The 26,607-nt window shown below is 35.2% G+C and overlaps 1 protein-coding gene across 1 annotated transcript in view; it reads left to right on the top strand.

The window, feature by feature from the left end:
• LOC127865676 (uncharacterized) overlaps nt 1-26,434 on the top strand; it is a 41,880-nt gene extending 15,446 nt beyond the window's left edge. The window contains exons 4-17 of the mRNA XM_052405598.1: nt 591-730; nt 1,037-1,158; nt 1,430-1,511; nt 1,974-2,106; nt 3,373-3,476; nt 4,040-4,119; nt 4,524-4,684; nt 5,734-5,966; nt 9,923-10,120; nt 12,532-12,858; nt 13,179-13,402; nt 13,920-14,050; nt 14,791-14,883; nt 24,199-26,434. Coding sequence (XP_052261558.1) covers nt 591-730; nt 1,037-1,158; nt 1,430-1,511; nt 1,974-2,106; nt 3,373-3,476; nt 4,040-4,119; nt 4,524-4,684; nt 5,734-5,966; nt 9,923-10,120; nt 12,532-12,858; nt 13,179-13,402; nt 13,920-14,050; nt 14,791-14,883; nt 24,199-26,288 — 4,118 coding nt within the window. The 3' untranslated portion in view covers nt 26,289-26,434. The remainder of the gene's footprint in view (nt 1-590; nt 731-1,036; nt 1,159-1,429; nt 1,512-1,973; nt 2,107-3,372; nt 3,477-4,039; nt 4,120-4,523; nt 4,685-5,733; nt 5,967-9,922; nt 10,121-12,531; nt 12,859-13,178; nt 13,403-13,919; nt 14,051-14,790; nt 14,884-24,198) is intronic.
• Nucleotides 26,435-26,607: the final 173 nt, after the last annotated feature.

Below are 26,607 nucleotides of genomic sequence, written 5' to 3'. Positions count from 1 at the left end.
TGTTGAAAGGCATGCTTTTATACTTGTAAATGCAGGAATAATGAGATATGAATATCAAATTGAATAATATTTAATTTGGGAGTTCAATTGTGTGATAAATGCAATATAACCCATTTAATAAAAACATGCTTTAATTGATGCATTGACAGTTTTAAGTAATTTACTGTATTTTTAATTGAATTTTTGCTTGTCAACATTTTAACCTTTTTATGATTAATTGCCAGATCTTATGAAACCTGTTCTGATTATTTGTCCAAATAAATCTTTGCTGAGTTTGAATTTGGCTAACCTTGTGTTTAAACATTTGACACAGGGAGTAGGTCAAATTGAATAAAAAATGTTTCGAACACACTTGAGGTGCCTGTAATCTGTAGGAAACTAGGTCAGAACATTTTCCAAACAAAATATCATATTTAATATATATGTTTTAATATGGTGTTAGAAACAAGGTCACTAGGTCAAATTAAAGAAAATGCTTTCTTAAACTGTAGAAGCTTCATTTATTGCCAAGTCTTTATGAAACTTGGTCAGAACATTTGTTTGTCCAAGGGGTATTAGTGACTTGTGTGACAAGGTCTAGTATGTTTCAGGCTCTGTGATACAGCTGCTGAATGACCGTATAGGTCAGGGTCTGGCTGAGAGGGAGGTGCTGAGGATATTCTGTGATGTCTGTGAGGCAGTGTCCAGGCTCCACCATTGTCAAACACCCATCATACACAGGGACCTTAAGGTAGGGAACCAGCTGTCATCATATGATGGTGATGGTGATAATCATGATGATGATGATGATGATGATTTTTATGTTAATTTATTCAATCAAATATGATCTGATGAAGCAAAAATGACCACAAACTGAATAGAATATTTAGCAATAAAATCAAATTTAGCAAAAAATGATAGAAGCAAAAACTGACCCTGGAAGATTAGAAAAAAGTTTAGGGTGGCCACAACAAATAAGGCATGATTGGGTTAGTTGAGACTTTTCCTTCTTATTAGATGAACATATTTTGTAACATTTTTACCCTTTTTCTGACAGTTGGAGAACGTTCTCATATCTGAGGAGGGCAATTATGTCCTCTGTGACTTTGGTAGTGCCACAGCTCGAGTGTTGGACAAGGATCAGCATGATATCAAACAGATCGAGGAAGAGATACAGAAGTAAGGAACATAGTTATACAAACAATTTAACACCTCTCTTGAAAAAAAGACGGGCTAAAAGCATGTTGGTAATGTATTATTCCAGATTAGCTTGTGCAGTCCACTATTCGGGGACAATACTGTCCACCTAGACTGGATTTTTGTTGAGATGATACTGTATTTAAATAAAAATTGTGCCATAGGTAAAATGGTTATATGCCTATGTTAAGCTAGAAATTGGTCTATTAGACGTGCATGTAAAGTTATTTTACTGACTGTGGGATGTTTTCAGGTATACCACCATATCATACCGGTCACCAGAGATGATAGACCTGTATGGGGGCAAGGCAATCACCACCAAGGCAGATATATGGGTAAGCAGGCAATGTCCAGTGTGCTTAAGGATTATATTATCGAAATGAGAGTATTCTACTTTTTTTTACAGTTTCTCATATTATTCGATTGTTATGAGCCATTTGTTAATAGAGGCATTATTTGTGTAACATGAGCACAAAAATCGAGTAAATTAGTTTTTTGAACATATTTCAAAATTGTAAGACTTGCAATAAAAATTAAGCAATGAATGGTGAAGCGTCTGTAGATGGAACTGTGCAAACTGATCCGCAAATAAAATACTTGATAAAGTAAAAGAGAAAAAAGTTGTACACATTTATTAAGACCTGATTATTTTAACAAAAGATAAATTTAAATCATTACTTTACTCTAAATCTGGACTGGTCATTTTGATAAATATTTTATTTAACAGTTAAGGAAAAAAATATCAAGTTAGCACATCAACACATGCTAAAGTGTTCTCCATATGGTGTCTATTTTAGGCACTTGGATGTCTCCTGTATCGATTGTGCTTCTTGACTTTGCCATTTGGAGAAAGCTCACTGGCTATTCAGAGTGGCAAGTTTACGATACCGGACGACTCTCGATTCTCCAGACACATCCATGTACTTATTGGTATGTACAAAATGAACGTGTCATGGTTGATATAAAACAAAAAATTCTTTAGTAAAATTTTAAAGCACTTGGTTTGTTATTGTGACACACATGCGATCTGTCATTGGATAAATACAAATGGGAAGAATTCTGATTAAATTTAATGTTCTGAAAAGGGGTCATTAATTTTTGGGGACATTCTGGGATTCTGAAATCATAGAAGTATTAAACATTATTATTTTGGCTCAAAAAGAGGGTGTCTGGAAAGAAAAGTTATCACAGTAACTAGCAATTTTATTTGCAGATAATTTCACATACTATATTCTCTTGCTTACAACAAAAAAACACTTGCATTTTGAATTTATTTGTGAATTCTCTTGAAAACCACAAAAGAAAGCATTGAGCATCTCATGTTGTGAGACTTATCATTCTCACCTTTATTTTGAAAGAAGTGCCTGGAAAACATGTAATAACAAGCTAAACGTAAGAAGATATGTAGTGACAAACAACTTAAATGGACCTTTTCACAGATCTTGGCATGTGTTGAAGTTTGTCATTAAATGCTTTATATTGATTATTAAATGTAAACATTGGATCTAAAAAGCTTCAGTAAAAAGAATAAAATTAAAAAAAGAACAAAAAGTAACCCTCAACTGGGCTTAAACCACTAACCCCTAAAATAAAAGTCTAAAGCTTAGACCACTCGGTTATCCATGCTCATACAGTGAGTGATGTAATTTATACTTTCTGTAAGCAACCCTTGTAGTGTCACAAAATATATAGACAACTACAGAACTCTCCAAATTATTCAATCGTTTTTTGTTGCAAGGCTTTATAAATTTCAGGATTTTAAATCCTCAAAAGATACATATAATGGATATCTTAGAGCATGGTAAATGTTTAGTATGACAGTTTCCTCGCAAATATCACAACTACAACGAAAATTTGGGCATCTGAAAAAAAAAATTCAATTTGGTAAATTTACCAAAATGTTAAAAGGTCCTTATAATGATGCCATTTTTCTGTGAGTGTTTATGCATTTTACAGTGTGGAAATGTAGCTAAATTTATCCGACTGGGTGTTGTTTCATTAGTGAAGACATGATGTAATAATTGAAATAAGTATTAATTACTGTCTGTGTGTCAATTAATGTTACATGTAAGTGGTATTGGCGATAAGTATTTATTATTGTCTGTGGATCAATGATTGTTAAGTGGTATTAGCAAGTAGTATTTATTGCTGTCTGTGGATCAAAGGATGTTAAGGGTATTGGTACTTCTATTTCAGGCTACATGTTGACAGAAGACCCTGAAAAGAGGCCTGATATCTTCCAGGTCTCCTACCTTGCCTTCAAAATGGCCCACAAGAACACTCCAGTCCCAAACATGAATGTAAGAACAGCCACTAAACAAGTGTAAGGAAATAAGAATAAAAGCAGGCCAAACAATATTTCAGTCCCAAACATAAATTAAAGTAGGCCAAAAAAACACCCAAACATAATCATAAGTAGGCATGCACACAAACTTCCTTCCAAACATCAATGTAAGTAGGCCACAAAAGGAAACTGAAATAAAAAAGATAATGGTAATTAGGCATGCAAAGCATGTCAATCCCAAATATGTCGGCCCTCAAAAACACTACAGTCCCAAACTTAAATGTAAGTAGGCCAACAAAAACATTCCAGTTCCAAACATGAATGTAAGTTGGCTAAATAAATCAGCCCCAATCACGAATGTCTTTATATACTCCAGTCATTAACATGAAATTGATATTATGCAAAAACCTTTCTTCAATTTGTCAGTTTAATTTAACTGCCTTAAGACATAGACATAATATTCTCTGTGTCCCTCAAGCTGATATTGTAACAAATGTGCATCAGTTGTATTTCAAACCACAATTGGTGTCAATCTGCTTGTTGATGTTGTTCTACATGTAACATATTTATCCATTGCAGAGTTCATCCGTTCCTGACTTCAGTCAGCTGCCGGTGCCTCCTACAGAGAGTGAGGCCAGAGAGGTGAAGAACACTGCCAGGTAACCAGCCAGCACACCTCGCTCTGGGAAAATTAGGCTTAATGCATGTGCATAAAGTGTCGCCCCAGATTAGGGACGACCCTTAACACTTCGATGGATTTTTTGTTTAAAGGAAGTCTCAACTTCAGGATAATCCAGTCTAGGCAGAAAGAGTCGTCCTTGGCTCAAGATTGGGACTATGAAAAATGGTCACATTTTTCTCTATATAAAGATTTCATGTTATAACAGTTAAAAAAATGTTCATACACTTAATTGTTATAAGTTAAGAGAACTCATTATTTAAGTTCACTAAAACTTGAGTTTGTTCAGAAAATATTTATAAAAAAATAAAAATAAATAAAACTTAAATTTGTGATTCTGGATAATTTTCGTTACAATTTAAAATTCCCCGTTTTTAATCACAGGTCTGCCCCAGTCGCCCCCAGTGAGGGGAGCACCTCAGTTGCCCCTCGACAGAGACCCAAGGCTCAGCAGGGGGCAGTGGTGGCCAGCGCTGGACTCACACCGCCTGTGCAGACCACCATCGCCCCGAGACAGAGACCCCAGCCAGGCTCAAATAACCGAGGTGAGATTAGCTGCCATTGAGGTATTCATTTGGAGGCCATAGTTAGCTGAAATGATGTTGTCTGTCGTTGGCTTACATGCATGTCTAGTATGGGATTTCATGATTAATTACCCCTCCCCTCTTTCTTGTAATAATATAACAAAGCATATTGTGCAAACACAAATGACGTCTGTTTTTCCTAAGACATAAGTTTATCTGCAGGCGTTCTACCACGCGTTGCAACGTTCAAAACTTCAGGCTTTTGAAATATGAAATTGTGCATGGGCAATACTTGTTCATAAGGCTGGATTTTCCAATAACTGTTCAAAAGTGATCAGTATGATGGGAGTAAGTGTTGGGCGGAAGAACAAGGTCCCTACAATGTTGCTCACATATCAAGGTCAATAGTCAGTTTTTAGTACTTCAATGAACTTTCTAAGGTATTTTCAATGATGATCTACATTGTTTGACATGAAAATCAGTTCCCTAGGCCCTCAGGTCAAAGTCAAAATTCTAGGACCAAGGTCAACTTGAGGAAATAAGTACTTAACCATTTGTCCAGATAAAAAATTTCTCCATTTAAGTAATAAGCCTGATGAGACAAAGTGTCTTATCCAAGAACCAGGTGATATGCTTAAGGTTAGTGTGACCATTCAAGGTCGAAGGTAAAACCATAGTATTAAGCAAAGTACGGATTTTAAAATAACATTAATATATTTATAGTTAAAACCAAGTTCCTGTGTTGAAGGTGGAGGGCACAATTTAATTTTAAAGGTAAAATAGGAAAAATCGAGTTTTTTTATGATGGACTGATCTTTGTGACCATGGCACTGTTGTTGTGACCATAGACTGCATGTGTAAAACAAACTCATACCTGCTCTGTATGTCTGTCCGTCCGTCTTTCCGTCCATCTGTCAGATAAAAATGTAGTTTCTGCTTTAATTAAAAAGTACTTAAGTGTCATATCCTGCTATTTACACAAAGGATTATAGCCATAGACTGCGTGTAATTTTTCTTTTTTAAGGAAAATACATCGACACCTTTTGTTTTTACTTTGTATGTTTCTTTAGATCCAGCTCCGCAGCAGACACAACAACAACTTATGCAGCAACAGCAGCAGCAACAACAACTTCTTCAGCAGCAGCAACAACAACAACAACTATTGCTGCAGCAACAGCAGCTGCAACAAAAGAAACTTCAGCAACAACAACCCCAGCAACCAGTGTTTGCCCAACAGCCTGTTCCTAGCCATGCACAGGCTTTGCCCATGGCCAGTGTGACCATGCCATCTCCCCAAACACAGGTTGGCAAATACTAGACATATATCAATGCAAAGATTAGAATATTGTTTTTGTGGGAATATATTTGAGAAATCATAGTTATCAATTGTCTACTATGTTTGTAAATCTCTGTATAAGCCAAATTGTTAATTATTATTAATGCCAATGGAATGCTTAACATGCCAAATACATCACATGTAAATAATTTCAATGGAATTTCCAAATAGTTTGCATCTAAATAAAATAATGTCAATGACATTTTGAATCGTAATATCCACTATCCTAATTAACTTTTATCAAGTAACGTGTAATTTGAAAATTCAAAATAGGACGTTCTTTTACAGTAAATCATTTATGAAAATGGACCATTAAACATAAATAGATGTACATGAAAAGAAACAAAACCTTTGGATATCAAGCCAAAATCAGGCTTCATGCTATTATTCGCGAAACAAAGAGTCAAAATTCACTTATTTTTGTATTAATGTAATCACTTAGCAAGCATCCTATGTTATTATTTTCAACATTTCAGATATATTTAAACAAACACAAAAATAGCAAACCTTACATTCTGTCTATTTATCTGCACTTATTGTTAAAGTCTCTATAACGCTCAAAATCAACGAAAATTTCATTAGGTATTTCGTAAAATAAAGTTAACACCTTAACAATCAGTGTACCTTATAGCAAAAGTCAAAATATCAACGCTAGATGTAGTATGATTACATAGATTTTTAGCCGGATTTTTTTCGAAAAAATCTCGGCTTATAGATTGATGTTGTCGGGCGGGCGGGGGGGCGGGCGGGCGGGCGGGCGGCGTGCTCGAAAATGTTAAAGTTCTTATTTCATGGTATAACTTTGGTATGCTTGGACCTAGAGTCTTCAAACTTGACATGAAGGTTGGCCAGGATTAACAGATGACCACTGGTCATTTCAAGGTCATTCATTTGAAGGTCAAGGTCACTGTGACCTTCAATATAAAAAATGTTAAAGTTGTTATAACTTTGGTATGCTTGGACCTAGAGTCTTGAAACTTGACATGAAGGTTGGCCATAACTAGTTAGTAACCACTGGTCATTTCAAGGTCATTCATTTGAAGGTCAATTTCACTGTGACCTTGAATGTAAAAATGTTAAAGTTCTTATTTCATGGTATAACTTTGGTATGCTTGGACCTAGAGTCTTCAAACTTGACATGAAGGTTGGCCAGGATTAACAGATGACCACTGGTCATTTCAAGGTCATTCATTTGAAGGTGAAGGTCACTGTGACCTTCAATATAAAAATGTTAAAGTTGTTATAACTTTGGTATGCTTGGACCTAGAGTCTTGAAACTTGACATGAAGGTTGGCCAGAACTAGTAAGTAACCACTGGACATTTCAAGGTCATTCATTTGAAGGTCAAGGTCACTGTGACCTTGAATGTAAAAATGTTAAAGTTGTTATAACTTTGGTATGCTTGGACCTAGAGTCTTGAAACTTGACATGAAGGTTGGCCAGAACTAGTAAGTAACCACTGGACATTTCAAGGTCATTCATTTGAAGGTCAAGGTCACTGTGACCTTGAATGTAAAAATGTTAAAGTTCTTATTTCATGTTATAACTTTGGTATGCTTGTACCTAGAGTCTTCAAACTTGAAATAAAGATTGGCCAGTACTAGAAGATGACCACTGGTCATTTCAATGTCTTTCATTTGAAGGTCAAGGTCACTGATTTTGATAATGAAATTGATGGAAACTTCAAACAATATGTTACTAATTTGCTAATAAAAAAATTGAGATCAAACTTTCCTAATTGTCAATTCAAGTTCATATTTGTGACCTTAAATGTTATTGTTGTTCATGTATATGCATGCATTCAAAACATAACACAAGGTTTGCTCATGCCTTGAAAAGTACTTACATTTCATTTTGACCTTTGAACAATATTTCAGTAATTTAAGTATTGCATTGACAAAAACACGAAAGGTACTTTCCTGTCATTTAAATCAAAAATCCGGCTTCAATGCGGTCATCTCCGACCGCGGAACTCTTGTTGTAGATACAAAATGCTCGTTTTTAGCTCATCTATTTTTTGAAAAAAAATTATGAGCTATTGTCATCACCTTGGCGTCGGCGTCGGCGTTGGCGTTGGCGTTGGCGTCGGCGTCCGGTTAAGTTTTGCGTTTAGGTCCACTTTTCTCAGAAAGTATCAATGCTATTGCATTCAAACTTGGTACACTTACTTACTATCATGAGGGGACTAGGCAGGCAAAGTTAGATAACTCTGGCGTGCATTTTGACAGAATTATGTGCCCTTTTTATACTTAAAAAATTGCAAATTTTGGTTAAGTTTTGCGTTTAGTTCCACTTTTCTCAGTAAGTATCAATGCTATTGCATTCAAACTTGGTACACTTACTTACTATCATGAGGGGACTGGGCAGGCAAAGTTAGATAACTCTGGCATGCATTTTGACAGAATTATGTGCCCTTTTTATACTTAGAAAATTGACAATTTTGGTTAAGTTTTGTGTTTAGGTCCATTTTATTCCTTAAGCATCAAAGCTATTGCTTTCATACTTGCAACACTTACTAACTATCATAAGGGGACTGTGCAGGCAAAGTAATGTAACTCTGACTGGCATTTTGACAGAATTATGTGCCCTTTTTATACTTAGAAAATTGAAAATTTGATTAAGTTTTGTGTTTAGGTCCACTTTATTCCTACAGTATCAAAGCTATTGCTTTCATACTTGCAAGATTTATGAACTATCATAAGGGGACGGTGCAGGCAAAGTTATGTAACTCTGACTGGCATTTGGACGGAATTATGGGCCCTTTATACTTAGAAAATTGAAAATTTGGTTAAGATTTATGTTTTGGTCACTTTACCCCTAAAGTATCATAGATATTGCTTTCATACTTGGAACACTCACAAACTATCATAAGGGTACAGTAAAAGGACAAGTTGCATAACTCTGGTTGTCATTGTTACGGAATTATGGCCCTTTTTTGACTTAGTAACTTTTAATATATGGTTAAATTTTGTGTTTCGATCCACTCGAAGTATCAAGGCTATTGCTTTCAAACTTCAAATACTTACATGCTATCATGAGGTTACTGTACCTGGCAACTTGAATTTTACTTTGACCTTTGAATGACCTTGACTCTCAAGGTCAAATTATTAAATTTTGCTAAAATTGCCATAACTTCTTTATTTATGATTAGATTTGATTGATACTTTGATGAAACTACTCTTACCTGACATACCACAATAGACTTCACCCAAACCATCCCCCGTGCCCTCCCCCCCCCTCCCCCCCCTCCCCCCCCCCCTAATTTTTTTTTTTTTTTTTTTTTTTTTTTTTATAAGATCATCTCACAAATGACCACCACACCCTCACACTATACCCCCACCCCACCCCCCCACCCCCCCCCCAAATTTTTTTTTTGATTTTTTTTTTTTTTTTTTTTTTTTTTAAGATCATCTCACAAATTATCACCACACCCTCACACTATACCCCCCCCCCCCCCCCCCGATTTTTTTTTTTTTTTTTTTTTTTTCGCTTTTTTGGAAGATAATGTAATAAATGTCCACACTATACACCCCTCTTCACTCCACTCCTCCCTCCTTTGTGATTGAAAATGAGAGTCCCTTCACCTTTAAAAAGAAAATAGATGAGCGGTCTGCACCCGCAAGGCGGTGCTCTTGTTATTTATTTATGGCCACAATTCCCGCGAATATATCTGTTCATACGACACATGAACACCATTTTAGTGTTCATGTGTCGTATGAATAGATATGCAAAACAATATTAAAAACGAGCATTTTGTATCTACAAACATCTATTTTACCAGACCACATCTGACGTTGAAATTTCGGCAATTGCCATAAGGAACACTGATTTTTAATTGGCTAAGTTTAATTTATGAAAAATTGTACGAAATTTTCGTTGATTTTGAATAGTAATGTTACTTTAAAGCTTACTCTGTATTACAGCAGTCCCCAAGTTTTAATGCTGCAGGCGCAAGTGTGCCCCTGGCCCCCCAGTTCTACAGCCCAGCACAGCCTGGCCTCACCCCCCAGCAGTACCAGTACTACATGCAGCAACAGATGCTCCAACAACAACAACAGTATCCCCAGGTGACCCCTACACTGCAGATGGCCTATCAACAGCAGATGGCTTATCAACGGCAGGTAAGGCACCTCACCAGACTGCATCTTGGCTTTTGTGTCTTTAAACTACAATATACAAATAACACTTTACCTGCAGACGGCTGAATCCTGCTCCTATAACGACCCGTGTTTGTTGATTTTACAACTGTCTGCCCATTATGTGTGATAGAATGCATCAGTTATAAGAGCATATATTGTTTATATGTTCCGAAATGAATAAGCACACAATTTGCCTCCCTAGGCCAGCCTTGTTTTACATTGCATGTTGTTTTGAATTAAAACTTAGCCAAATTAAAACTGGTCAGGTTCAGGTAACACGATTGTTACGAAAGAGTTCTATTCAGAGTGTTTGTGCCTATCCAAGCAGGAAACTTATGCTGTGATGTCCAAGATATTGTCTGCAACAATATTATCATAATGGATCTTATACCAAACAATGCCCTTGGTGCATGTTTGCACTGGCTAAATCTGCTCCAGTAAATGACTGTCATGAACAGGATTTATATTAAGATGAAAGAAGTTGTAATTATTCACATATGTTAGCACATCATAAATCGTTGTTCACCAAAAATAACAAGAAAACTTTAGATAATCAATTTCCTGGGATCTGTTGCAAAGAGTTAAAAAAGTTAAAATTTGGCCATATTGCAGCAGCTTGTCAGTGATTATGCTATTTAAATATATCTTACTGCAAATGACCACCATTAGCAGATGGCATTTCCTGTATGGCATGTCTCCCTACCTCATTCTTAGATGTCAAAGTTCACACATGGCCATATTACAGCTTGTCGAAGCTGCAACTTTGTCATTCATCATGCAGTTAAATGATAATGTACCACATGAGGAGAAAAATTGTTGTCTATGGATATGGTGCTGCCTAGCAACCAGGAGGTCTGTATACAAACCCCACTGTGAGAGTGTTCATCAGATCACCCCTCAAGGACACAAAGTACTGGTTCTAGGCCCAGGAAACAGACTCTGGAGCATTTCAATAAGCCTGAAGCTTTCGATGCAATCAAGCTTAAATCAGAAGGTTTAAACTAATAAGTGTAGTCTCATTACCTTAAAGGTCAAAGTCATAGTTAGAGGTCAAAAGTGAAATTGTCCTTAAAAGCTTATTTGTGACATAAGCTGAGTGACACAAAAGTGGCATTGGGTGGCGGGGGGGGGGGGGAGATTCCCTGTGGACACATTTCTTTTTATAAACTTGCTACATATACTAGATGGGTTGTTTGGGGTATAAATCAATGTTTATGTCTTATAAAAAAAAAAATAACATGTAATTTCAAATAAAATATATTGAAGTTAGTAAGTTTTAGCTCTAATTTTCTTTTATTTTGAAGTGGCTTTCTGTCCAAGAAAATATTTTTTTGACAACAGCAGGATGACCATTTTTCCAAACTTCATTTTTACTTATTTTCATTAAAAGTTAAGCATTTTATCTATTGTATAAAAATTCCTTTTTATGACTCCAACTATTAAAAAAAAATATCATTGGAATGAGCTTGTTTGACATGTTTTGTCTGACATCAATAATTATTCCAACAAAGCATGGATACTTGCACGGATAATACCTTTTACAACTAAACATACATCCAATTCACATGACCTTTACAGTGACCTCACATGACCTTTACAGTGACCTATGTTTGCACTGACACTTATTCAGTAGCCTGTAGGTCAAAATTAATAATAATGTTAATGTTAATAAAAAAATGATGGGTTTGGTAAGACGTCTGTAATACTTCCAAATAAGCTTTGATACTCGCATGGATAATGCCTCTGAAAACTATAAACACACCCAAATCGCATGTCCTAATTTTGACATTGACATGCTTTTGTACTTTGACTATTCAGAAGGTCCCATTACATGGTGAACCTAAAATGACATGTTTTGTCTAACTTAAATACTGCTTGCTAAACAACCTTGAGAAGTGCAATGTTGTTATCTATTAATACTATCATCACACCCACTTCCCATGACCTTGTTTTGACCTGACATTGCTCTTCTTTTGGACTAAGACTGATTCTGAAAGTTGAATTCTTTGTAAACTCTAATTGACACTTTCTGTCTGGATGATGTTTGTGAACACTATCAACGCACCCACTTGACCTTATTTTGACCTGACATTGACCTACTTTTGGACTAATGCAGAAGATTCAAATTTTGTGTTAACCCAAAATGACAAGTCTTGTTTAACATCAATACTGTTGCTTCAAAGCTTTGATACTTAAGCTATTGTTACTGTATTAATGTTTGGATGTTATACCCACTCTTAACACACCCACAATACCTGACTTCATTCTAACCTTGATGCTGACCTAACATACTTATGGGCAATGACCTATTCAAATGGTCCAATGAATCAATACTTACACGTCTTCCACTGGGGCCATATGTGTTTATTGAACGCAGCATCTGGTTGTTTCAGCAATACATGTTTATGCAGCAGCAACAGAGGCATCCCCAGCAACAAGCCCAGCCGTCAGAGTCATCAGACGAGGATCAGTTCAATGTCCTGCTGCAAGAACGCTTACAGATCCGCCCACCTGATGCCTCAAACCCTGCCCAGGGGCCTGTCAATGCCAGTAGCTCCGCCCCTGCCATAAATAACCACCAATCAAGAAATGCCTCCACCGGGGAAGAGCTCATAGTGTTCAGTGATATAGAAAAGGACACAACCAACCATAATCCTGCATTCCAAGATTCTCGGTTTAAGAAACCGCCTATAAAACCGCAAAAACCTCGGAAATCTACTGTGAGTTGTTATATAGTTCTTGGGGATATACTCAATATTTTAAAAATATCTTTCAATTTATAGAAATCATGTAATTGAAATTGTCCAATATTATTAATATTCAACTGGAACTAAAAGGAAATCCAATAAAGAATTTAAAAAAAAGAAAGAATGAATGTGTTATCAATGGTGTAATGGTGTATGAGAAAAGCAAAGCCAATATACATGCATATTAAAGATTATGTCCAGTCTGGTTTTATGTACAGAATTTTCTTAATAATGTATTTGAGTAAATGCACACTGCAAATAGAGCTATTAACAGCCAATCCTGCTCATTGAAGGCTGAGGGTCAACAACCACTTATATCAATAACTCCGCCATCATCCCCCAAACCAATGCCCCGAACTCATCGCCGCAATGTCAGTGACACCTCTGGGTACCGGATGGGTGGGAAGGGAAGTGCATTCCATGCTTACGGGGGCTCAACCTCCGGCGATAGCCTGACTGCTGTCTTTGACCATAAATCCAAGTCAGCAACTACTAGTCCAATAAACTCGCCTCCAAGGTATGTTGTGGTATATTGATGTAATTATTTCAATTTATCATTGTGAAAATAAAATTTAGGAATAATTTTAATTTATCGTTAATCGGACAAATATTTTTGAGATAGAAATGCAACTTCGTTTTACTTCTTTCTCTTAAAATTAGACAGTTTTACATTCTGAATTTGATATTTTTACATGGATTATTGTGTGAGTGTTTTTTTTATAGAAAGATGTGTAAATCTAAAATTAGAATTTTAATTACAATTTGTGATGTTATCGTTTGCTGTTTTTATTTTCATCATTTTGTGTTGAAAGACTCAAATGAAGTAAAATTATAAATCAATATCTCAATGAACTCCATGGATGAGGGGATGTACATGTTTCTTTTAAGACAAATATTAAAAAGTATATGAATAATTTTCCTGAATGTTAAATCCAACATGCATCATAAATCATTATAGACTGATGAGCAAACCAAACTGCACTAACTAGTACTGATATACAGTATGCAGTCACACGAGCGTTGTGTATTTGTAGAACTCAAGGCATGGCCCGCACAATGTCTATGGATGAGTGGAATCCATTCGAAGAAGACAACTTTGGCAATGAGACTGAGGACACCATATTTGGCAAAGAGTTTGACAAACTACGTAGAGGATCCAATAGCAGTATGTGTTATATCCTCCAGTGAGAGTCAAAAAGCCTGTTCAGCCCTCTTGCTTTTCAACACTTTTTGCAGAAAAGCACACTATTTTGCTTGATGTTCTTGATTCTAATCTAAAGTAAAGATTCCACAATAATGGGATAATCTTTGATTTAGAAGTGTACTTTAAATGATCAGAACAAGTAGTTTCTTGGGCAAGCTAGTTCAGTTGGTAGAGGTCTGATAGAGTAAGTTTCCCCTGCCCGGTCACTTAAGTTGAGGTCAGTCATGGAATCCTTTTGACAACCATTCTCCCCATACCTCTAGTTCAAGTAGGGCAGTTGTAAGTTACCACCATAATTATGTGCACTTAGTACTGATAAAGGAGCTTACACAGGAAAGGGTGTGAGTAGTTAAATTGACTGATGGGATACGACTGAAATAGTATTGACAATGTAAAAAAAAATCTGAATAAGCAAACTGTAAATGGATGATTTGCTTGTTTATGTTGTAAATTGTTGTATATTCATGATATTTTTGGGGTTTGAATAGACAGTTTTAAAGAGACTGGTTTCCTGACAAATGGTTATTATGGTAAAAATATAAAATTTTGATGTCAGTTCTTTTTTCTCAAGAAATGACTCATGGACCTGAGCCCTGATCAGTACAACAGTAAGACCACAACAATATTGTTACTTGTTTGTGGATATTAGCAGTTTTACTAGACCTTTAGTCTGTTATACACCTAGACTAATTCGATTGCAGGTATATCTAACGTGAAAAGCCGAGAAGACCTGGTGATGTCTGGCTCTGATTCATCCACCGACCCATTTCAGAACGCCCCCTTCAAGAAGGCGGGTGAGTATTATCACTTAGACATAGGGCTTCATTTAGGCTGAATGGGTTTGATTGATAATGGACTGATTGATGAGATTGTATTGACCATGTGTTTAGCCATTCAGAAAGTTTGGTCTCCATTATTTGACTCAGATGTCTTTTAGCATATAGGGTTACTCTTGATCAGACAGCGTGTTATGCACTGGCTGGTCTAGATCTTTGCTGGCAGCATATGACATGAGACCCATTATCTCATAATGCAGGTCATTACATCTATGATTCTTTAAATCATGACTTTGCTTACAGCTATTTCAATCCTTACATCGTGATATATTGATGGAATTACTCCATGGTGTTATAAAATAAGATTAAATTTTGAAATTCATATCGACCTAAATGGAAACAGGAATGACTTCTTTCTCTCCGCTTATTTTATGTTTTTATGCTTATGTGACACTTCTGTGCAAATTGTCTTGTGCTTTTTGTATCCAAATATGGTATGTGAAAGTAGAATCCTTACTGTTCTCTTGCGAAGAATGAATTGTACATGCTATGTAGATATTCTGGCACACCTTTAAGTGTGCGGTCGATGATAAAAGTTGTCAGAAATCATAAATGTTACTATTGACCTACCATATAATTAGTTGCTTAGTCAAAGAAAAACATTCAATAAAAAAAAATTAATTTCCAAAATAAGCTTTTAACTACAATACCACTTTTTTAGCAATAGGACTTATTTAGTTAATAAAATGTTATGTTGGCAAAGTGTATAAAATGTAGTTTGTTATCTATTATTGAATTTATATAAATTGTATTGAATTTAAGTTGCTTGTAAAAAAAATAGGGGAAAATTGGAAATGTAAAGAATGTAGCTTGACAGAAATGTGGCAGAAGGTCCGTGTGTTCAAAATTGGAGACTCGTTCTTCAAATTTGTGAGCATAACTATCATTTGTTTTACTAGTACATTAAAAACTGCTAAACAACATGAATAGACAATAGAAAAAAGTATTTTTGTAGGTTATCGTAACCTAGCCACTACCATTTAATGCAGTGCGTGTGCCTTGTTAGGCTACATTTTGCAAATCCCAGTTCCATTTTTATGCTCCCCCAAAATTTGTATTATTTTGTACAAAGTTATGCCCCTCAAGACGTTTCCTTTTATCTGAATATATAGTGCAATATTGTGACAAAAAATCCTTTGGGGATCATCACCCGTCTCCGACGGTTTCTTGTTGTTGAAGCTGTAGGAATAAGCTGGAAATGTCTCTTGAACATAACCAATTTGTCATTTTCCAAACAACCCTATGTATGAAATATTTGTTTCAATGAATTGTCAAACTGATCATTCTTTATTTAGACTGTGATGTCACTTCAATACTGTTACCTCTATATCATTAGCTGCAAAACACGTCATCAACATTTGGGATATAAGTATACCAGTAAATAATCTGCACATATCTGTTAACAAGTGCTGGTAACTTACTTATGCCTGGTACGCCAGATCCCCCGGGATCCCAGTTTGTCACCATACCAACTGACAAATTGATTAAGTCCATTATAATAGGAGTGTGTTACACTTAGATGTTGTTATGCTTCCAATCAAAAGTAAAATAGTTTGACCGTGTGTGCACACAAGGCAATTATAGTACTCCAAGTTTTTGGACACCTCCTTTTTTTGCCATAATAAAAATTTGTGTGACTCTAAATTTCTGGACATAAGGGTTTTTGTCCATAATATACGACTCAAAATTTTTGTGACAGTTTCTTTTACAATGCTATTAAACCAGAATTCTGCCCTGTTTTGCTTGTCTGGTGAAACTTTGATCATGCATTTTTACGGACACCTGTATTTCAAAAATATTTTGCGTATCTAAATTATAGGACAACCAAAAAAAATAAAAAATTACAGTAAGTCTTATTCGCAAGGCTTGTTGAAATACTGAGGCTACTGCAATTCTGATCTTCTCCTATATATGTATATATAGTATATCATGTATGTATGGTATATGATGTATAGTGAACCATGACCTTTCTGTTGGCCATTGGAGGACAGTATTTGTTTGCCACTGAAATACAAAACAATTGATAAAAATGTAACAGTTTATTAAACATAAACAATATAATTTTATCGGACAATTTAAAATTTTTAATGAACTCTACTGCAAAAAAGCTATCCCCTTTGGCACACAGTTCAGTCAGCCATTGGTACAGTTGAATAGGGTTTATTGTGTTTCTCTTTCAATTTCTGTTTCCACTCAAGACTCTTACTTCATTGGCAAACAAATGCTCATGTTCTCCTTTGGTATTGCAGGAACCAAAGTTAGATAACCTCAGCAAATCATATCTGCGCCATGTGACACCATATTCAGCATGAAATACCTCCCCAGCATTTGATCATGAAGAGTTGCGGGTCTTTGCAAGATACATCTGCATGTTTGGACAGAGTTGCTGCCCTTGACTCTTCAAAGTTTTCCTCAGTTCTTAATTGCATTTTACAGCTTTCTCCAATCCTACTCTGACTATCATATTCTATTCATTATTTGTCGATGTATGAAATCCCACCTCATTCTGTTTAATATTAGTTCATTGTAAATTGTTTATACTTTTTTTAAATACCTGGATTTATTTGTTATTTTGTTTTTCGTGTACACAATTCTAACATTTGCCCTAAATCATATGTTTGAAAAAATGAAGAAGACTAGAAACATAATGTAGCTGTTATTGAATGAAAAGACTTCAAAAATGACTATGTGGATAGCTAAATGCCAGTCAATTAAAATTTGCATCATTGAATGTGTGTCTATAAAAAATGACTTACTGGCTTTAGGCGTATGTGAAATTGAATATAGAGGATTGGGCAAAAAGACATTGCATTTGGGATTGTGGGCAAATGAGAAATTTAATGTGAGAGAATTGGTCAAAGAGACATTGCATTTAGGATTGTGTGCAATATGGGAGAATGTGTCAAAGAGATATTAAATTTGTGATTGTTTGCAAATGGGACATTGAATATGGGAGATTATGAGAAAGAGACATTGTGTTTGGGATTGTGGGCAAATGATAACTTGCATATATTGGAGAAGGTGCCAATAAGGCATTGCATTTGGGACTTTCCATTTCTTATTGTGGGCAGATAAGAAAATAAATTGCATTCTACATTGTCAGCCATCGACTGATTTCTTTCTAAGCTATATAGAATTGCATTTGCCAGTTCAGGTCAAAGAGACTTTGTATTGGTATATGTGACTCAATAAGAAATTACAATCTGTGTGTTAAATAAAAATTACAAGTAGTGTTTTTGGACCAATTAGACATTTCATTCTGTGAGCCATAGGGGCATTGCATTATGTGTAACAAATATGGCATATTGCATTCTGTGTTGGCCAGACATGCATTTGGTGTTCTTCAATGAGCTATTGCGCTAAAGTTTGTGGGACGATGAGTGATTCCATTATGTGTAATTCATTTTGGTGATTGTGTGCCTGTGAGAAATTGGATCAGTCAGTTAAAGTCAATGTCTAATTGGATTCTTGTTTATGGCCTTATGAAAATTGGCATCATGGAATGCAGGTTAATAGTTTATTTTGTCAAGTATGCCAAATAGTAATTTGGTCAAAGAAAACTTACATTCATTTACAATCTGACATTTCAATGTAGGTCAATTAGTGCGGTTTGCAATCTGACCATAAAGTGCATGTCAGAGAGCTATTTGATTGGTGGATGGTGGATGCCATGGTGTCACTTCTGTTCAAATATTATTAATTTTTTGTCTATGCAAATTTGGTCTCAAAGTTAGTCTTAACAGTTTTCAGACCTGAAACAACTATACAAGAAAACATTTATTTTTATATGAATGATTGTAAACCTTGAATCCAGTATATCTGCCCTAAAATTTGAAAACCTGGTGCTAAGCATGCTCTATACAAAACATCTTGTTCTTATGTGTGTTCAAGTATTGCTTTCTTGCAAAATAAATTAGTCAGTTTCTGGGAAAGCGGCTCTTAATGAATTGTGTATAGTGTTCTCCCAGTTGAGCCTGTGCTAATCAGGGATGACACTCTACTTTTATGGAATTTTTTGTTAAAAAGAAGTCTCTGCTAAACAAAAGCGTAAGTCTAGACGGAAAGTGTCGCCCGTGATTAGTTGCTTACATTTGTGATTTGATAAGGCTCTCTTAAATGAAAAATTCCGTAAAAGTGCAAAGTACTGTTCCAGATTAAACTTTGCAGACTGCTAATCCTAGATGATACTTTACATACATGCAAGTCCATAGTTACCTGTACATACATGCAAGTCCATAGTTACCAGAGACTTGCTCATTATTGTTTCTGATGGGATTTTTTTTCTCAATGAAACGGACATCTTCTGTGTCAATTTGTTGTTTTTTCAAAGACTATTATTGCATTATTCTTTAAGATTCACATTAACCAGACTATCATTATATTTATTTGTTTATATATATGTATATATTTTGTCATATGTATTGCTCCAATTGTTAGGGGTTTTATGGCATTTAAATGGGGTATGGACTTGATTTCCGACCGTAATCCATAATTGTCAGGATTCTGTCTTGAAGATCTTTCTGTTAATGTATTATGTTACATTGTATCATATGGTTGTGGTGTTTTCATTATATAAAATGGTTGAATTTAAATGTAAGAATAGTGAAAATACTGTCTAGAAAATATTATATATATATTTTTTTGGCTTTTCATTTGTTCAATATAGAGGTTGAAAATTATTAACAAAAATTCAGTGTTAATTTAAATAACATGAAATTTCTATACACTGGCATAAGCCATTGTTTTATATTTCATATTTTATGGCACATACTGGGAGTAATGACTTAAAATAAAATGTAAAAGACATCATTAATTTATTGGGACAAGCAACTTGCTTGTGGACATGTAGATTGATACAGTGAAGTAAAATTGATACTTCCACAAACGTCTGCGTAATCTGTGGTCACCAAAGTGTGGTACACGTATATAGATGGTTGAATGTATGTCCGGTATGTGCTTGTATTCCAGAGCTTTTGTGTGCTTTGTCCTCAACTGGAAATGGAGTGCTGGGAACGATATGGGAGCAGTGATACACTTCCTGCATTTATTGGGACACAATAGCTTCCCTTGTTACTGGGCATTGCTTGGTTGACAACCTGGGCTCAAGTTAAGACAAATTGGACATAACCTTATCTCACTTATACCCTGGCATCATCACTTGAATCACTTTGTATCCATCATGCTACCATGATACCATGATAATCCACTGAAATAAACAAACTCATCAAGATAGCATTGAACTTATCCTCTATCTTACATGTAATTGTGAACTTTAAACTGCAAAATGTTAATCATGAATATTTAAATGTTGTTATCTATAACTGAGTAATTGTAATACTTTATACTTTTATTATGTTGTCTTTGCAACAATTTTCTAAGGAATTCATCAAAGTTAAAATTGTTTCCAAAACCCTGTAATCGGAAATCGTGTATAATTAAACCATGTATTGTCACTTTATACTTTCCCTTCATGTGTTTAGACAATTATAGATGCAGTTGTTTGTGTATGGGTCAGTTGTCTGTCTATGGGTCTAAGTTTGTTGTATATTAATTTGCTTTACAGAAATATGTTTGAGCATTAATAGGTTTGTGAAATAAAGGTTGTCATATCTGTTGTGTCAGATCTTCTTTGCATCAAAGAAATTCAAACAAGACACATTATATTTCAGATTGGTTTCAATGATATGGAGTTGAAGTGTTTGACTGTTATTTCCAATTTACTTAATATTATAAAACCAGCGCACAGATAATTGAAGTTGACATTTTTAATTATGATCCATTTGTTGCATATTAAATAATGATCTAAAAATCAGATTCCCAAACCACTTAAACTTTAATAAATCTTTGTCAGGTTCATGTTTTCTTTATAATATCATATATAATTATTGAACACTGTCAAATAGTCTGTAGAATGCTACAAACACGACAATGAAAAACAGGATTTAGAAAGAAACAGCAAGGTTTCTAAAATACAATATAAACTCTAAAATTTTAAGTGTTGTGTCAGTTGTTTCATTTTAAGAGTGTATGCAGTGTAATGTTTAAAAATGACTGGTCGTTTTATGTTTAACAGGTTGAACATCATGCTGAATAATAACTCTGTACTAATTATCTCTGTTGTATTAATTTTGATTTGTTTGGAATTCTTTTATGTTTTTAGACTTATGTCCTATAAAATAAGTTATTGATATGGTAAATGAAGCTTAGTCTATAAATTATTAGCCTATTAAGTTTTTAAAAGACTGTGTTTGAGTATATTTTTTGGTAATTGATTGTTAACCCTAACAATGTGTCTTCTTTTTAATTACATATGCACAATTTACAATTCTTGTGCCTCTGGCGTTCAAAATGTGATAAACTATGTTTTCATGCTGTTATTAAAAACAAAGAGTTTTGTTGAACATTTTTTTGATAGTATCATATTTTTGTACAACTTTATTGGTCAGATGTAATATTACATAACCCATTATGTTCAAATTCATTTGACTGTTAATACTTATTGCTCCATATAGGTAAGGCAGATATTCAGAAAGCTAAAAAAAGTCAGATATTTGGTTCAACAACCTGCCAAAAATGTGCAGACAAAAATGATAATTATATTTGACACATATAATCTAGCGCAAATTCTCAATCTTTATAAGTTAATATTGCCGTTGTGAAATACTTAAGGCAACAATACATTTTAATAAAACAATACTAAAAACGTTTTATTCAAATTGATACAAACTGCAATCTGACTATATGTATATGTATATTTAAAACATAATCTGATTTGTTTAAATGTTGTGCACTTATGGGGTATCACGTGTGTTACGTGCAGAATTATTTTCTTGACCTATAGCAGTTTTAATTAGTCTTTTACTACAATCCTATTCAGGGACATTGTCACGGTTGACACGTGCAGGTTACATAAAACTGTTACATGTTTTGGCTTAATTTATAATTGGACAATGAACAAATTTAGAGCGTGACAAAAATAGCGCAACTGTATTTATTTGCTCTGATATTAGGTTGTTTTATTCAGTGACATGATAAATTTAGACTCCAAAAATCTGTTAGATTTGCGTACTTTATTGATAAATATCAGACAACTAAAAAATGTGTGGTCTTATATATAAGACTGACTATTTTTGGGAAGTTGGACTTAAGGAAGTTCTTTGCATGATTCCTTATAATAGGCATTGAATGGTGTGTGATAAAAATGTATTGGCTCTATGGTAATTTTTTTATAGTTATTTACCGGTACTTGACGTTTTTCCCATTATTGCCTCCTTTTATCAAATAACACCTCATGGCATAAAAAAACTTTATTTTTTTTCACATCGTTTAAACAATCAAATGCACACAGTATAGTGACATCATTTGAGGTCATTTTTTCAAGCCATTTTCTTTCTTCTTGTTTTGGATACAGTCTTGCTTCATTACATTTATTCAGTACTAACATGATGTTCTCTTTTTTTATCCAGTCTCTTTGAAAACTGGTTTTACTGCATGTGTGTGAAGTATCAGCAAGGGCCAATCTGGATGGACACTTTAAGCCATAACTGGATTTTTGTTAACAAGACACTTATCAGTGGGATTACTTTACACACATGCATTATGTCCGGTTCTCCCAGAGACTGGAACATATGTATATGTATTATACCATGATGATTTTCTTGCTATTGATTGATGATCAAAGAGATGGCAAGTATGACAAATATATGTTTGTCATTGAAGAATATGAATATTTTGGGATTATCAACATTTTTTAAATGATGGTAAGCTTTTGTTGGTCATGCATTTTCAACATTTGCCTGTCGTCTTCTGAGTAAACAACAGGAAAATTGCAAAACCTGCCACATTAAATTCCCAATGTTCATGTAACTTCGACCAAGGAATTGTCCTTAAGATATTTCAGCAGAGTTAGAAACTGGGTCATGTGGGTAAAATTCAAAGTCACTCGGTCAAATTAAAGAAATAGCATGTGAACACTCTAGAGGCCTCTTTATTGCCAAATTTTCATGAAACTTTTTTACAACATTTACGCAAATGATATCTCAAATGATTTTAAAACTGTGTAATGTTGCATCAAAAATAAAGTCCCTAAGTTCAATTAAAGAAAAACATTCTCAGTTTGTTTGCATAATTTCTATAATCCTTGTATGTAACGTTTTTGTTATTATTTCATAGACAAGTAAAATATGGTTTTGAAAATTTGAACGCTTGAAAGGTCACATGTTAAATCTTGCCAAGAACATAGAAAAATTGTATATTTCAGGTCTGAGTTTTACAATTATTGCTGTTTCAAAACATGGCAGCCAGGTGTTGAGGTTGTTTTCCTTAGAATTGTTTGGGGAAACTTTGGAAACTTTTTTGCTTGTTGCTTGGGATCTCAAGTGAGCGGGGAGGGCATTTGGTATACTGGCTTTGCTTACTTTTACAAAGAGACATTATGAATCCAATCTGTCTTTCCTTTCTTTTACATCTGGTCTTTATGCAGGGTATGACTTTGACATTAATCATTAACATGACTTTGAATGCTTTACACTGTAAATTTCCTTTATGATTGTTATTTACAGTATTAATATATAATAGCCAATAGTCTTGTTACATTTAATGCTAAATGGTATGTATGTAAATGATTTGTATGTATTGTTATTTACTATTAGTAGTTATTGCATAATAGCTATATAGGTAGTTAATTTGCTAGTAGATTTTACACACTTTGCCAATGAGTAAGAGCTAGTGCAATACTTGTGATATGTAAAGAATACACTCCATATTCATTATCATCTTGTGACTTGTGTTTTCTTGACCTTCCAAAGCCCAATTTATTGCCAAAATAATAATATAAGATGGTCTTCCAGAAGACAGGGTTTAATACATGTGCAGGAAGTGTTGTCCCAGATTGGCATGTGCAGTCTGCAGAGGTTTATCAGGGGCAACCATTTCCGCTTGTATGTTATTTTTTGCTTAAAGGAAGTCTTTTCTTAACGAAAATCCAGTTAAGACAGAAAGTGTCTCTGATAATCCTGTGTGGACTGCTGAGGCTAATCTAAGACGAAAATTTATCCACATGCATTTAGCCTCGTATTCCCAGATAGAGGCTTATTGATACAAATCACTAAAATAATAACTTGCAATCAAATCGGGAAAACCAATTAAAAGTCGTACATTAGGTGACAAGTTAGATGCGTCATAAATAGGAAATAAATTTGCATTAACGCGTTTAGACAAGATAAAATTCTGTCTGTTAGATATTTTATTTTAAAATGATTGTTGCCTTTGTAGTTGGCGATTCAGAAAGTGATGACAGTGATCATGAGCAGATGGAGGGTTTGCATGAAAAACGTCAACATGAGGCAGAAACACAAAATGTACCCGTGGAGAAATTTCCTTCAAATCCTTTGTCTAGAGCCTTATCAATGGCTTCTAAGTACAACAAGCTTGTTGACACTGGTGATAGCAAAGAGCGGATTGATGTAGTGTCTAATGAGAAAGAAAAGGAGGATAAAATTGGTTCCAAGTATTGTAAATTGGATGAAGTTGATGACAATGACGTTAAAGACGAGAAAAGTGTGAAAACGAAAATCACAATTAATGTGAACAGATCTAATAATGTTGACGTTAAAGCTTACAAAGAACAAGCTGAATTGGCGTCAGTTCAGAAAAATCTTCCTAAGAATACTCACATAACGCCATCTGGACAAGTAATCAAACCTCGAAAACGCCGCGAGTCCAGTTCCTCTCACGCTGATGAAGACTCTATCTCGGAACAAAAAGGGACAGAATTTTATTACCGAGAGTTGGACGATGAATACGGCAGTCGACCAAGCGTGCACACCACGAAAAAGGATCACGACGTTATCTCCATGATCTCGACGTCTAGCCAAGAATACGATCCTACACCGAAACATCACCCTATACCAGCTCCTCGTAGAAGTATATCAGAGCAGGATGTTGAGAGTACGCCACCGGAAAAACCAGACCCGATAATTGGGCATGAGCACGGCGTTCGACCTCTTCTCGATGACGATGAGCTGGAAGATGACTACAGGTCACAAACAAATGCTGGACAGAAAGGTACTGAAACTGCTACTGACAGCAGACAATTAAAATACTCATCTACTGGTGATTCGGCGTCTTCTTCCCCAGTAATGAAGCTTGAAAACACGGATATTTTCGGTTCTGCACCATTTAAAAAGAAAATAGTCCGCAAGAAGAGGCCTAGCTCCACCTTGCTGCAAGCTATTGGTGATGGCAAAACAGATTCTGCGAAGCAAGGTTCAGTAGGAAAGCCAGCTGTGCCACCCAAACCACGCCTCCCACGGTCTTCCGTCAACAAAGATGATGTACAAAAAGCATCCGTGAGGCAAAGGCCGAGGGCAAAAGGACGCCACAGTTCCGGAGGTGAGATGCTCGTTGGTCTCTTAGCTAAGAGTGACGACAGCGATAATGATACCGCTCTTAGTAATGATATCTTCAGCAACGCCCCATTCATGAAACGTTCTTCCAGTTCCACTGATGCAGTTTTATATTTTGCCTCTGGTTTTTCTGACGTTACAAAATCTGCTCTTGTTGATCAAAGGAACGGTGTTTCAAATAGTTTTAGTGCCGATAGTTTGAACTATCGGTCCGAAGCATTGCAAGAGAACTTCGATCCAAAACAACGTGAGTCTATGTATGTGAAGCCCTTGTTTAATTTTCAAACGAAAACTGTTAACACCCAAATTGAAACCATTCCAACAAAGCCGGTTCTTTTACAACAGGCACCGGCTGGAATGTTGACCACGACACTTGCCGTAAAATACGTTACCAGTCCAGACAGTGTTCCAATGTTTTCCGATTCAAAGTTGCAGTCAACTAATACAAACGCGAACAGAGATGCTGAAAAAGCGCGAGATTCTAATGTGAATACACCACAGCCAAGCTATCAAAAGTTTAAAGATGTATACGATTCAGATGAAGACGAGGTTGATGAATTTAGTGATAAAACCAAGTATTTAAAATCTCACAAGTCAAAAAGCCCTCGTCCAGCAGATCGAAATATGGAGGATTCCGCATTCTCGAATATGAGTTTCAATGACGAATTTGAAGACGAAGAAAATGAAATGCACGGTATTGGAATGTCTGCGTCTATGAATGAAGCAAATTTAAATTCAATGAAAACGACACACACGCACGTGTTGAGTGTACATAAGGGGCAAGTTGGTGGCTTCACTAACACCTCAGGGTCATCGCCAGTGAACCATGAATCGACAAAGCCTGGGGGGTATGATACATTTACTTGGCCTAGAAAACGGCACAAAATTCCATCAAAGACTCACGCTACGGCCGAGCCATTTACAGTGAAAAAGAAAGTGGACAGCATTTTTAAATGAATCAGTTTTAACCTGCGATACAATTTTGGATTATCAAATGTCTCTGTAAATAGAAAACTGTGTTGTTACAAAGTGGTCATAGGTGAGAAACTGTGATATTTTATGTTCCGATAAAACTTTGTATTTTGATTTAAATTATTTTAATCGACATGTGTTGTTAAGTTGAGTGTGATTTTGTTTGTAAATTGAAATATGTAGAACATGAAGTATCGCTACACTTGTATGGCTGCATATTGCTTTCTTAAAACATTGTTATTTAATTCCTTTTTTGCTTTTGGTGTTAACATTATATAAGATATAAGCAAATTTCACCAAAAAT

The sequence above is a fragment of the Dreissena polymorpha genome, chromosome 2 (genome assembly GCF_020536995.1).
Source record: "Dreissena polymorpha isolate Duluth1 chromosome 2, UMN_Dpol_1.0, whole genome shotgun sequence".
NCBI lineage: Eukaryota > Metazoa > Mollusca > Bivalvia > Myida > Dreissenidae > Dreissena > Dreissena polymorpha.
This window is presented reverse-complemented; position numbering and strand designations above follow the sequence as displayed.